Raw genomic sequence first — 15,306 nt, 5'->3', positions numbered from 1 at the left:
ACGCAATTAAAATTGAACTTAAAATAACCACACGAAGCCGTGTTTAAGTCAGCGGACCTCGGGTTGCCCAATAAACAGGGCCAGACGACAGAGGTAACGAGAAACTAGTTGGTCGAATTAAATCTTCTTAATAATCCCTATGAAACCCATTACGCATTATAGCCGCCTGATGCTTCCTTCTAGGCCATTCGACCAATCGGTCATTTTGCACTTGATGACCCTGTAACCTTGGCCCCGAGGTGAAAATGTGAAAAAGTGCTCAGACGATCTATAGAGACTAACTGGTATTATCATCGTGTCATGTTAGAACTCAATCGGCCAAGACGTCTGGGAGGAGATAAAAAAGTAAAAATTGTTGACAGACGGACGGATGGACAGACACGCACGGATCTGAGGACATCGAACGGTTATATTAGGTCAGTGAGCTGACTTAACTAGAAGGGCACTCTTCAAAATCGTGACATCGTCAGATGTGCCTCCACCCACCTAAAAAAACTATGGCTGCCAAACCACTTCACTGATGTCATCAATTGTTTTTTTCCCCCATACAATTTAGCCCTAGATGACCCTCAAAAATGTTCATACTTCTCATATAAAGCATTCGACGTATGCAATTATGATGTCCTAACGACGCCACCTTTGACATCATCCAAAATCACACTAATTTCCCATGGGGAGTACTTGACATGTCAAGTTTCAATTTTTTCCAGATACAGAGGTCTAAAGTTTTTCCTTTTTTCCAACATGGCTACCACACCACGTGACCTATGACATCGTATCTATCATTTAAATATTCTACATAAGTAGTGGCACCAATGATGAAAATTTCATGTCAATCGGATAAGCGGTTGCAGAGCAACAAGAAAATTACCATGGACGCACATACCGAAAACACGATGTCTCCGGCAACTTCGTTAGTGGAGACATTAAAAAAAAACAATAATTTTTTTTTTTTTAAGGATTAAAAAGGTTTTTTTTTAAAAGCATTGAAAAAAGCATTTTATTAAAAACATAAAACAGCATTTTTAAAAAGTATTAAAAAAAGTCTGTGAACATATATTTTGTAAAAAAGCATTAAAAATCATTTTCAAAAAGCATTAAAAAAAACAAGTATGGCCTTAAGGGGCTCGAACAAGTAGGGCATATTTTCCAATTTAAGTGGTAGACGCTTTTGCAATTTGTCAAACAAGTCAAACAAGAAATGGAATACTTGGTTTATTGTGGAAAAATAAAATAAATAAAACAGTGAATCAATTGTTAATGTATCATCAATGTTAGTACAGCTGTTTAAAATTGACCGATTAACAATATCGCTGCAGCCAGAAGCACAAGCATTTGAAACAGTTTATTGGTAACAAGAAATACATGACTTTATCAAATCAAGGATATTTTTGAAAAATTTATAAAAGAAAGAAAATATGTTGTTTTTTTTGTAAAAGTGAGCAGAAATAGCAGCAATTAAAGCAAAAGCAACCAGCATCTCACTTTAGCAAAAGCAGATTATGTAGTTGCAGGGAGCACAAGCAAGACTGCAGTTGTATAAACCACTGGCTTTCTCCAACACGCCCCTCCTTCAGCCTTCGTACCCCCCATGAGTTGTTCTGCTCGATTGGATGACAGCTTGCAGGTTTGCGATTATACGAACCCACAAGATGATCACTACGATCAACATGATGATGCCAAAGACTGTGGCAGCGATGTTTAAGGCTTTGGCTGTCGATGCATGCTTGGCAGCACCCATCTGATCGTTCATTTGACGGCTGTCACGAGACTGATGGGACAAGATGGAGTGACAAGAAAAGAAAATTGGCATCATGGTAACATGAGTTTTGAAACTTTCTTTCACTGTAAAAGTTCTGCTTTGCATATCGTTCATGTAAATCCGCTTTGAGTAGCTGACCTTGCTTCAGGGGTCACACAATCTCACTTCAAAGGAGAACCTTTTCCTTCAAATACATTTGATGTACAATTTTAGGGGCGTGTGACCTGTTTATTGCTGTGAGCAACATGTGATCGACTTTTCAAAGATTACACTTTCTTTTAATATCAAGACTCGCAGGAGACATGCGGATGAATGTAGTAATGAGGAAGAAACAGGAGTGCGGTGCAGAAATGAATACAGTTGAAGAGGAAAGATGGATGGTCATTAAGTGGGAGAGGAAGATAAATTCCCAATGCAAGTTTGGACATGCTGGGAAGGACAAAAGCAACAAGCAGGAGCATAAGGGGAAAAGAATGGCCGAACCAATGGATGGAGTGAAAAATTGCAAACACTCCACATCTGGAGGCCACATCTCGAAATCGGAGGCAACGCCCATGCTTTTTTCCACAGTAAAGTCGCACAGCTTTACTGTTTAGTTGGAGGTCATCCAGATTTTGCATTTTGTGGAGGAGAAGAAAAAAGACTGGGATGGCAGGGGGTGGGGAAATGGGGCTGCAAAGAACGCCCACGTACCAAAGTCAAAAGCAAAGAAGAGAAGCAGGCCTTTTCCATCGCCTCAAACCCATCCCCATTCCCTTTTAACTGCATTGGACTCATGACAAAACATTCCAATGGAAATCCTGTTTAGCATGGGCACTTAATGAATTCTTTTCTCCCAGCCCTTCCTGGTAAACAATTTTAAAACAAAGGTGCCAATTTCCCCAGACATTGGGAATGGTCCTCTTCTTCTTCTTATTTATTCACACCACAAGGGTGTAGGGTGGCATGATTGGCTGAGGGCCTGGCTATACCACTGATAAAATTCCCTCTGTAGGTTTGGGTAGAAATTTGGAATTTGGTTCAGGGTGCCAGCGATACTTTGCCTGCCCTTCACAAAGGACATTTTGGGATATTTGACATACACTAACGAATGCCGGCAGATGGGACACTCAGTTAAACGTCCATCCGAGGGATGGCACACGCATCAATGAATCCCCTTGCCTGTGAAACACCAGATGACAGTTTATAGCTGGGACGGGATTCAAACCCAGCTTAGACAGCTTGGAGGCGAGTGTGCATACCTGTCGGCCATCCTGCCAGCCGGATTTGGAATGGTGAAAAATGCAAACCTAACTCCACGTCGCGTCTATATATTATGGCATCGCCCAGCGTTGTGCCCACAAAGCTTTGTCGAAGCTCACTATGAAAAGCCGTACATGGTACATCGCCAAGAATTTAAACAGCTTGACCATCGTCTGATACAAGAATGGGAAAAACCTAACCTGAGATTGCACTTGTGTTGACATTTTCGCCAAATCACACGTTTACATTACAGCCTCAATGGCTGGAGCAGCAGCCACTGATGCAGAAGTTCTGAAATGCAATCAATACACTGGCCTCAGTCAAACTGGCCTCAGACGTATGTCCAGCATCGTTGGCTCATCGTCCAGCATCGTCCAGCATCAGTAGAAGGCTCATTGCATCCATGGGCAAAATAACGCAACTGGTCTGGTTCAAGCAGAAACTAAGCTTGGCCGTCCAGCGGGGAAATGCCATAAGCATTCTGGCTTCGGCGTGGGAAGAACAAGGTCCTGCATTAACACCATTTAAAAGTCTATGTTTTTTTGGGGGGGGTGGGGGTTTTACTCATTTAATTATTTATTTATTTATTTATGTTATCTTTTTAATATCCAAAGTTGCAATTCGGCTATTATATTAGGGGGGGGTTTAGAATTACAAAGAAAATTGATGAAGTGGTTCAAGAAAAATTATTATTTTCAAAGATTTATGTTCAATCCAATATGGGTGCCAGACCATGTGACCTATTAATTATTTGTGAACACCCTGATCTCCCCAAGGCTTGGGGAATGTGTGGGTGAAGTTTCCCCTTGATCTATGAAGCCGTTCTGGAAAGCATTTTAAAATGTTTATTCTTCAAAAAATCATAGCTGCCAAATCACATGACCTATAGCATCCATAGTTGGAGAACTTTTTGTTCTTCATAGATGGGCATTCATACCTATAAAGTTTCGCCTCGACCTGTTGAGCTGTTTCGGAGAAGAATGTTTTTTTTTAAAGGTATTTACGTTAAAAATAACATGGCTGCCGAACCACGTGACCAATGATGTCAACAATTTTTTTTCCCCCCCAATACAATTTAGTCCTTGATGACTCAAAAATTTTAGTACTGATCGGATAAAGCATTTGACTTATGCACTTGTGACGTCACAATGAAGCCACGTATGAAATCATCAAAAAATAAAAAGACTTGTTTCCAATGGGGAGTACTTTACATGTGCCAAGTTTAAATTTTTTCCATAGCGTGGTTTCGGAGATAGACACCCAAAGTTTTTCTTTTTTTTCCAACATGGATGCCAAATCATGTGACATATGAAGTCATAATTATCATTAAAATATTCTCCACGAGTAGTCGCACCTAAAGTGAAAATTCCATGTCAATCGGATAAGCAGTTGGAGAGAAAACATAGAAAATCAGGATGGACATACAATACGTACAACCCAAAAACATAATGCCACTGGCCCTGTCACGGAGGCATAAAAAATTATCCGATCTGCATCCAGATCTTCACCAAAATGAAAACAATTCTTCCTTTTCACACACCAAACCTGCCCAGCAAGTTTCAGCCGAATCCGTCCCTAACTTTTTGAGATATCATGCTATATATAAGTTTAGCCATATCACTTAATGGTGAAAAATCTCTTTAAAAATTCTTAGATCCGGATCCAGATTCGGATCTTCACCAAAATCGAATCAATTTGACCTTGGCACCCACACAATCTGTTCACTAAATTTGTCTGAATCTGTTGGCAACTTTTTTAGATATCCTTTTCACAGACAAACAAACGAAACAGACCTACATATGACGAAAATTTTCAATATTCGTCATAACAAACAGACGGGTGAAAACGATCTCCGTCCACATTCGGTGGCAGAGGTAATTACGATACAAGCAAGAAGAATGACAGCCTTCCACGAGTGCTTGCTTCCGACCTGCGGTGAGTCACATGTGTGACGTCATTTGGTGGGGCAGGGAAGCCAATGTTACATTTATTTTTCACGGAGGAGTCCACAGCCCAAGTGTTGGGAGCCACTGCCATAAACCACTGATGACATGTATTTATTAAATTGCCTTTAACATCCACATCTTACTTTATACATGTTCATCCTGTTTTTATTTTTTATTTTTAACTTTATGAACCATACCCACCTTTTCGCAAGTAAGGTCTATATAGTGATCATGAGAAGAGCTTGTGGTCGATTCAATTCAAATACGCTAGAAATGCAATCCCCAAATGAAAACAACTTAAAAGTGGGTGATTCAAAAACAAAAAATAAATCCACCATTGGTGCACGGGGTTATTGATGTCACTCTTACCCTGATGGAAAACACCGTGGCCACATAACCCAGGCAGCATCCATTGAGAAAAGCAAAGTTGAAGAGAGACCAGGCAAGGAAGTCCTTTGCTGGCTTTATGCCGTACATTGGTGTGGGGTTTGGTGCTATGTTTACAGCAGAGTGCTCATAGCCGGGGTATTGTCCTTGGGGTTGCATAGTGATTTCTGGGGAGGAATGGGTGGAGAGGGTCGCAGAAAAGATAGAGTGATCTGTGATAAATGTCCTTGAGAACAACAACTACATCATCATCATCATTTGAAGCATATATATATATATATATATATATATATATATATATATATATATATATATATATATATATATATATATATATATATATATATATGTATATAGTTTTACGGATTTCAGAATCCGGTCTGATGAATGCATCCACACATCCAGGTCCTTAGACAGTTATTTCCTTAACTGCATGTTTAGATTAGCCCCATCCCCATGTCTAATGGGATTTTAAATGTGATGCGTTGAGAATGGTAAATAATACATCCCCTCTCTTAAGCCGCTGTCACACCTTGACGTTTTAGCCAGCGTATGGCAACGTATCAAAATGTATGTAAAATGCTGGCGTATGCTGAACTATTGCTGTTTCTTCCCCAGTTTTGGGCATATTCATAACGAGTTCGACGTATGCATAACATATTAGTAACGTACACAGAACGTTTCGATAACATATAGATAACTAATACCAATGAATGCTTAGCGTGTTGTTGGCGTTCACAATCTATGCCCAACGATAGTCTAACATATGCATAGCGCACGGCAGCGTATCGCCGACGATCACGTGGCGTATCCTATTAAAAGGCTGCCGCTCGACGATTCAAATCATAACCGCACTAGACATCGAAGTGTCAAGCCGCTGTCACTCCTTGACGTTTTAGCCAGCGTATGCTGACGTATTAAAAATTTGCCGAATACGCTGGCACACGTCAAATACGTTATGGGTAAGTTTTGTATACGTTAAGAGCACGCTGGCATACATCGTAGTACGCCGAGCTTGTCGCCAAATTTTAACATGCTCAAAATTTTTCGACGCATGCCAGCGTATGACTCACACGTTCCGCATAAGCTGGCCGTAAGTTGTAGGGCACGTTACGCGATCGTTGACACACGTCGACACACGTTACTCATAAGTCGAAACACGTCGAGGGAATGTTTTGCATACCCGAAACTTATTTCTAACCTATGAGTAACGTGTTGTAGGCACGTTACGCGATCATTGACACACATCGACACACGTTACTTGTAAGTTATTCATAAGTCGAAACGCGTCGAGGTAATGTTTAGCGTCAGTGTTCCAGACTCCATAGTTATTTTTTTATTATTATTATTATTTTTTTTTCTTTGGCATGACGGTGATGTTGACACTTCGATTTCTAGTGCGGTTGTAATATAATATAATTAGTAGGCTGCCGCTCAATAATTTAAATCAGAACCGCACTTGAAATCGAAGTGTTAACGTCACCGTCATACCAAAGAAAAAAAAAAAAAAGAAAAAAAACATGGAGTCTGTAACACTGACGGGTTCCTCCTGTGTGAACCCAATTTTTATATACCAATTCCCCTAAACTGTGCCAATACACCATTATATGGTAGCTGTAAGTTAGTAACACGTTCACGAAGTTCTGTGGTCGTCCGGAAGACGTCAAATACGTTTACATACGTCAATATGCGTTGGAGATACGTTACACATACGTTCAAAGCACATTACTCATAGGTTAGAAATAAGTTTTGGGTACGCTAAACATTACCTCGACGTGTTTCAACTTATGAATGACTTACAAGTAACGTGTGTCGACATGTGTCAACGATCGCGTAATGTGCCTACAACTTATGGCCAGCGTATGCGGAATGTGTGAGTCATACGCTGGCATACGTCGAAAAATTTTGAGTATGTTAAAATTTGTCGACGAGCTTGGCATACTACGATGTATGCCAGCGTGCTTCAGCGTGCTCTTAACATATACAAAACTTACCAATAACGTATTCGACGTGTGCCAGCGTTTTAGACAAATTTTCATACGTCGGCATATGCTAGCTAAACCGTCAAGGTGTGACAGCAGCTTTATGGGAAGCTTTTTTTTTTTACAACAGACACATTTATGCACATATTTGTTTCGCGAGCGCTGATGCCCACCATTTTTTTTCTTCAGCAACGTTTACACACATTTCTTTCACAAACATGGAGGCCCGCCCTTTTTCGAGCGCATGGGTTGTCATGGTAACAGTGCGCAAGTGGGGCAGGATGAGCTTGGGGGGACTCTCTGCCTGCCGAGACGGACCGCATATATAAAAAGAATTGGAGGTCTGTTCTAAAGAAGCGAGCCAGAGTGCGAGCGCGCAAGCGAGAAAACGAGCGAGTGAGCGTGTGGGTGTCTGACCAGTGCCAACAACGAGACAATTCGTCCTTTCCAATGCTTGGGCAAGCGAGCCAGAAGGGTGCGAGCGAGCAAGCGAGTGTGTGGTGTGCGTGTGGGTGTGAGCAGCACCGACAACGAGTGAGGCACGGGTCGGTCACAACGAGTGAGGTGCGGGTCAGTCACCAAAGGACCGTGTGGGTCACTGGATGTCACCAGTTTCGTGAAGTGTGAGGAGCTGCCCGTGTCGCAGCACCAGGGTCTAAACCCATGACAGACTGTCTCGGTTGCCCCCCAGACGTCAACTGGCATTCAAGGCTGTTAGCTAGTGGATGCACGGCAAGGGTGGGTGCTGGCGACGGACAAGACATGCACACACACATTTCAGGCTGTCTTCACTTCACGGATGACTTCTCTCTGGTGAGCGAGACGACTCTACTCCCCCCCCCCCTCGAATGATCTGTTGGGTGCCCTTGTCTGTGTTTAGTTGTAAGTCAACCCACCTGATAAGCATCTGCTCTCCATCTCTTTCCTGTCATTTTGATTGATTTTGACTGATTAATTATTCATTTTGATTGTTTTGGAATTTATTCATTTTTTTACCTCAGGAAATAAAATTCTTTTTATTTATTTATTTCCTTATTAATAAATCATTTGTTGACTTCCAACTTGTCCGTGTTTGTCCTTTCCTTCCATTGGTCTGGCATTGCCCGAACCGAGATAGACTGAGAGGTAATCACCACAGATTTGACCAAAAATAGTCGGCACGCACCAGCGGTTAAAACGCTCGGCCGCCTTAATTAAAATCTAATAAAGATAAGATTGGTGCTTTTCCGAGGGCGTGTTCCCCACTCAGGTAACCATGTGACCTCTCGTTAAACGGCATAATTAGACGGTGGACACTGGAACTCGTGGTTGACTGGGTGGCGTTCATGGTTCTAAAACAACCCACTGTACCACAACGTTAATTGTGAGCGGTGGCCCCAGGTCCAGCTCTACCGAGGACAACCAGGGATTAACCCCCGAGTGACAAGCTGGTGTCTCGGTACCTGTGGCTGCAACAATATATATATATATATATATATATATATATATATATATATATATATATATATATATATATATATATATATATATATATATATATATATATACAGGGGGGCTGCAAAAGTAGGTATACAGTAAGGACTGTACTTGTTTTCATGACTGTATACCTACTTTTGCAACCCCATATATATTTATATGTATACACACACACACACACACACACACACACACACACACAATGCTCTTTCAAACTCGCTGACATTAAAGATCGGTACCTTCCTGGTGATGTAGAAAGCTGAAACTTTGCATACCGACGGACATTGATGCCACTACACAAGGAAAAATCAAAGAACTATCGGAAAAAATCCGTAAATAAAAATATAAATAAATGAAAAAAAAATGAAAAAAATCAATGCACTTGAGTGAACTGAGACATGGAGAAGCACCGTAATTTTGCGTGCTGATGGACATCAAAGCGGATACACCAGGAAAAAAAATCACAGAACCATCAGAAAGCATCCGTAAATGAAAATATAAATAAAAGAAAAAAAAATGAAAATAAATGAATGAAATAATCAAATGCAGGTTAGCGACCTGAGACAATAGGGAAGTTCATTATTGCTTCCAATGTGTAAACATATCATGCTCGAAAATACATAAAGCTCGTTCTAACCACTCATTGACTCACTGACTGATATTAATGTTCGGTACTTTCCGGGTGACGTAGAAAGCTGAAATTTTGCATGCCGACGGACATCTTAGCCGCTACACCAGGAAAATTCATGGAACCGTGGGAAATGCATTCATTAATGAAAATATAAATAAATGAAAAAAAACAAATGCAGATGAGCGACCTGAGACAATGGGGAAGCATTGTTCGTGACTGCTTTCAATATGTAAGCATACCCCATGAGTATATGTATGTACGGTATGTAAGATGTACCCCCAAGTATTTTAGCTCATTGCGACTCCATGTCAGTTCCTGAAAAAGTTTTGGTAACTCTGTGATCTGTATTGGTCAAATTGGAAGCCCAGAGCTTTTTCTCCAATTGATTGTAGCAGATGATGGCAGATGACCTTGACGTCATCTGCATTTGTTTTTTCATTTATTTATATTTTCATAAATAGCAGATTCGTGTTTAACAGCAGCAGTGACTGTTTAAAATTGTAATTATATGTGTTTGTGGTTTTTTTATAATATTTTTTAGCAGATTAGTGTTAAACTAATCTGAAAGTCCTAATGTACAATTACCATGGCAGATGACCTTTCTTTCATCATAAAACTCAGGCCTCTGGTGAAGCGTATAAATTATGTCACGCCTTAGGTCATTACGTCCCATCTAATCCTAACTTCACATAGGGTTGTACATATGTTGTACAATTCTTATTGTAATTCCCTTAACATAATTTAATCAATAATTCGCTATTTTGGTACATAACTACCCCCAACCTTAACTTACCGAAAGTAAATATGAGGGAAGGTCCGAAAACAAGAGAACACTTCGAAGAGGACCACACCAAAAAAAAAAGAGGACCATCTGGAGAGGGACACTCACAAAAAAGAGGACACTCCAAAAATAAAGAGGACACTCCGAAGAGGGTCACTCCCCCCAAAAAGAGGACACTCCGAAGAGAACACTGAAAAAAGAGGACACTTTTCAAGAGTTTCCTTTACGTATTGAGCAATCGTATCGGCAGTCTCATTCGGTATGTTCCGGATCTCGAATAATTTTGACTGCAAACTGCCGTCTGCAAATGGTGCAAATTTAAGTCGAAATACTGAATTGTTGCTGGAAATATTTTCACCAGACCGTGATCGATTCAATCTGTAACAACTTCGCAGTAAGCGCTTTCATTTTCTTCAAACGCAGAGCAGCATCAACAGAATGCAGTGCAAGTACAGAGTTAACATTTGCTTCTGTCTTGTGCTTCCTCAAGGTTAACAATCGATTTTCCTGCCCCTCCCCATCCTCCCCACGGCCCTCAAATTATCATATCCCCCCCCCTCTCCCGGCCCACCAAATCTCCTACCCTGCCATCCTGCCCTAGCATTTCTCTAACTCTCCTACCTCTCTGGACCCACCATTTCTTCAACCCTCGGCCATGGCCTTCCAACTCTCCTACCCCTCCCACCCGGGCAACTCCCCCCCCCTCCACCCAGCAATTCTCCTGCCCCCTCCCCCAACCTGCCAACTCTCCTCTCCCCGCCCCCCCCCCGCCACTTCGCAATTTTCTTCCCCTGAGCAACACTGGGTAGTCCTGATAGTACTTTGATAAAAATGTTTATCTAAATATTTATAAATACATGTTATGGCAAACTGTGAAATAAAAAACCTCAATTCAAATCTAGCAGGAGGTTGGTGATGCTTTCCGATAAACATAAAGCTTCTATTTATTATGTACCAACGTATGAAGAATTGTTCGTTATGCACACCCCACAAATATATATATATATATATATATATATATATATATATATATATATATATATATATATATATATATATATATATATATATATATATATATATATATATATATATATATATATATATATATATATATATATATATATATATACAGTCATGTAGTCATGGTGGAGCACAATTTTCATGTGCTTCTTAAATAGTGTGGCAGACACCGAACAGATGGCATTAGTCGCAAACGATACCCATAATGTAAAGCGTAACCAACATTACACAGGGTTGCTTGACCTTTGAAAAATGTAAAGTAATTTTGAAGTGGTATTGGAAAATGCGTGTGAAGTGCAAAGACAGTGGAGACGTGAATTTGCAACGGAACCTCCATCACGAAGAACAATTACAAGACTTTGTGATAAATTTGAGATGTATGGTGGTGCAAGATGTGTGCAAGCAACAATCTGGGAGACCCCGCTCATCAAGAGGTGAGGAAATTATGCTATGGTGTGACAGCTATTCACACGATCACCACAGAAACCTGTGAGATAATGTGTTCGTGAGACTGGAATCAGCAGGGATGATGTGAGACTGGCATATTATATGTACATGACATCACCATCATGTCATTGGGTCACTGTACTTCTTTGGTTGAATTTAATATTCCTGACTGCAAACCTCCTGAGTGGTGATGACAATGTGTTCGAGTGGCAGGTGACACTTGTTGCTGGCAGGTGGCGCAGCAAGCTCTGTGATGGGACTCGATCTGTGCCTTGCTGTCTGAAGTTAGGGGATTAGATTTGGTATATAATATCTATTTCTAAATATATATGTAAAAAGTAATCATGTTTTGATATATATATATATATATATATATATATATATATATATATATATATATATATATATATATATATATATATATATATATATATATATATATATATATATATATACTTTCACACCAGGTAACATGAGAAGCCTGAGACAACTGGGAAATACACAGCTGGTCGGCTGTTTTTAAAATAAACACGGTGTGGTTTGGTAAAACCAACACTTTCTGAATACAATATATTTGTGTTAACATAACCAGTAATATACGCACAAGACACACGTGTCCTAAAAACCTGCTTATCTGCTCTTGCTCACCCCATCTCTCTGCTCGATTCACCCACGCATTTGCTCAAGGTCATCTGCCATCTGCTTGGAAATCAGCAAACGTTACTGGTCTGCATAAAATAGGTACAAAAACAGATCCTTACAACTACGGACCAAACAGCCTTCTCCCAATCATCAGCAAGGTTATGGAATCCATCATCGCTTCAGATGTTAAATCCTTCTCTTCTCCAATGGCTTGATTTCCGATCATCAATTTGGTTTCAGACCAGGTCACTCTACCCGGGATATGTTGCTTCTGCTCTCCAAACAATGGATGGAGGTTCTCAATGCCGGACATGAAATCGGAGCCCTATCCCGATACATATTGCGTGCTTTCAATCCGGTCTGGCACCCTGCCCTGCTCACTGAACTCTCTTCCTCTGGTATCCAAGGACATCTCCACTCGTGGCTCGCAGACTTCCTCTGCTGTCGCAGCCAACGTGTGGCCCTAAATGGAGTTCTTTCATCCCCTCTTCCTGTCCAGGCTGGAGTTCCTCAAGGTAGCGTTCTGGGCCATGTTCTTTTTCTGCTTTTCATCAATGATCTCTCTGAGTGGAAAATCCTCTTTATCTCTTTGCTGATGACTCCACCCTCTGCCGTATCATCTGTCATCCCTGAGATTGGCAAGCAGCAGCTTCTTCACTCTCTGCAGATCTGGTTAAAATCACAAGCTGGTCCAACATGTGGAACATGTCTTTCGATCTTGACAAATCTCACACTCACTATGTCTCCCCAAAAGGACCATCTGGACCCCCTGCCCTCCCCCCTCCCCCACATACTTTCTCACCAATCGTCTTGAAGAAGTCCTTTCATTCAAGCTTCTGGGTCTCACTATCTGCCATGATCTTTCCTGGGAAAGCCACATTTCCAAGCTGGACTCCAAAGCCAGTCACCGACTGTGCATCCTCCATTATGCAAAGTCCTTCCTCAACCCACCTGAGCTCCTGACCACATAAAAAGCTTTTGTCCGCAGCGTGATGGAGTACTGCTCTTCCCTCTGGGCCAGTGCGCCTGCTTCTCACCTTTCTCGGCTTCACGCTGTGGAAACCAAGGCAATTAGGACCATTGGTATCTCCCGTGATGAGGCTGAGCCTTTGAGTCTCACTCTCGCACTGCAGGCAGGTCGGAGTTCTTTCTGTCTTCTACCCATCTCCTCTCCAGTCTCGCCCCCTCCCCACTACTCTGTCTGAGATATGTCCCCCCAACCCCCCCCCCCCATATTTCCGCAGGGTGGACCAGGTTCGCCAGCATCCCTTCTTGTGAAACGACCAAAATCAAGAATCGCTGCTCACCTTCATTCTTTCATTTCTCTTTTTTCCACACCTCTGGAACAAAATCCCACATTCTCTTCAATCCCACTCTTCCCTCCAAGTCTTCAAAACAGCTGTTTACCACCATCTCTTATCTTCCCCCATTCAAAACCACGATCTTTTCTGCTCCCACTAATCCACCCCAAACCCACCTCCTTCAAATTCCCTGCTTTCCTTCCTGAAAGTCTGTCGTGCAAGGACCTGAAAGTCCCTGGAGCGTCCATCTTGTTAACCTCCGCCATCGAAGATCGGAGGTTACTGTTTTCACCCCTTACTGTTTGTGTTTGTTGTCTTGCCAAAACGAAGTTTTTGCAAGATATGTTAGTCAGCTTGTAGGAGCCTGGTGTTGGCGCAGTGGTTAGGGCAGCGGCTTGGGATCCAAAAGGTCCTGAGTTCAAGCCCCGTTGAGCCACTGAATTAATACATCAGGGGGTTGACTCAGCCTGTCATCCTTCCGAGGTCGGCGAAATGAGTACCAGTGTACTGGGCTGGTGTATACCCCGGTTAAAATAGGTGTACCATATCCCTGTGTCGTAAGAGGCGACCAGGGTTGCGTCAGGAAGGGCATCCGGTGTAAAACATGTGCCAAATCACTATGCGGATCATAATGGATGATCTGCTGTGGCGACCCCTAACGGGAGCAGCCGAAAGAAGAAGAAGAAGATGTTAGTCAGCTTGTATGTTTTTTTTGTGTTTGTCTGTAATCACGTATAAAAAATTCTGCAGAGCACAGTTATCATTGGAAATTTTTGTAACTTCGCATATCAGAGGCCTATAGAGGTCCCTTTCAGCGCATAAAATTTTGAAGGTCAAAGGTCAAGGTCACTTGGTCACAAATCAGGGGAGTCGACGAAACCCTTATTTTTTGAGTAATTTTGATCGGATCGTCATCAAACTTCATGGGAATATAGTTCATGGTCTGGCGCTCAGCTGATTAATTTTTGGTGGCGATTGGCCTTGACCTTCATGGCTAGCGCCGAAGATCAAACATATTTGACCCCAAGGTCAAATTTTCAAGTTTTAGGAACCATATCGTGTCATACCTCAAATTGAATACCTCGATGAGTGCTTTCTCGATATGTCAAGCTTGAGACATTATGACGTTATTTGGTGACGTTATGAGGCAAATGCATATTTTTCATGGTTACTCTGTAGAATGATTCTCATCGGAATCTCTCGTAGGCAGATATTTCTCAAGGAGTCGCTCCTGGTGGATAGCAGCTCTGTTCACTTCAGTGTGACCTTAAAGAAGTCACACGTGGTCACCTTTTGGCAAGATACGGGTCACCCTGCGGGTGACATTGGTTTATTTATTACTTACTTGGTTGTTTGTTTGTTTGTTACTTAAATGATGATTTCTGTTTCTGTTTGTTTGTTACTTATGAAATCTAAAGATTTCGTAAGTATATTGATGCCTTCCGTTTCTGTTTGTTTGTTTGTTTGTTTGTTTGTAGGCACGATAACTCGAGAATGGAAGAAGCTACCAATGTCAAATTACACCACGTGATTCAGCAGGGTGATGGCTAGTGCTGATTAGATTTTGGTCAAAATCGGTCAAAGGTCAAGGTCACAGTGAGGTCAAACATCCAAAACATTCGATTTTTGATGGTTTGGTACAGAATCATTGTAGAAACTTCTGGTTTGTGTCGCTACTTTCTCAAG

General features: G+C 41.5%; 1 protein-coding gene across 1 annotated transcript in view; it reads right to left on the bottom strand.

Annotated features, from left to right (window-relative positions):
• Positions 1-1,326: 1,326 nt before the first annotated feature.
• LOC147009636 (interferon-induced transmembrane protein 1-like) overlaps positions 1,327-15,306 on the bottom strand; it is a 125,070-nt gene continuing 111,090 nt past the window's right edge. The window contains exons 2-3 of the mRNA XM_085862463.1: positions 5,320-5,504; positions 1,327-1,771 (exon numbers count right to left, since the gene is read on the bottom strand). Of these exons, the coding sequence (XP_085718589.1) occupies positions 1,574-1,771; positions 5,320-5,504 (383 nt within the window). The 3' untranslated portion in view covers positions 1,327-1,573. The remainder of the gene's footprint in view (positions 1,772-5,319; positions 5,505-15,306) is intronic.

The sequence above is a fragment of the Eptatretus burgeri genome, chromosome 17, assembly GCF_056783735.1.
Source record: "Eptatretus burgeri isolate ZD-2024b chromosome 17, Ebu_testis_v1, whole genome shotgun sequence".
NCBI classification, from domain to species: domain Eukaryota; kingdom Metazoa; phylum Chordata; class Myxini; order Myxiniformes; family Myxinidae; genus Eptatretus; species Eptatretus burgeri.
Note: the sequence above shows the minus strand (reverse complement) of the source record. Positions and strands in the feature narration are given on the sequence as shown.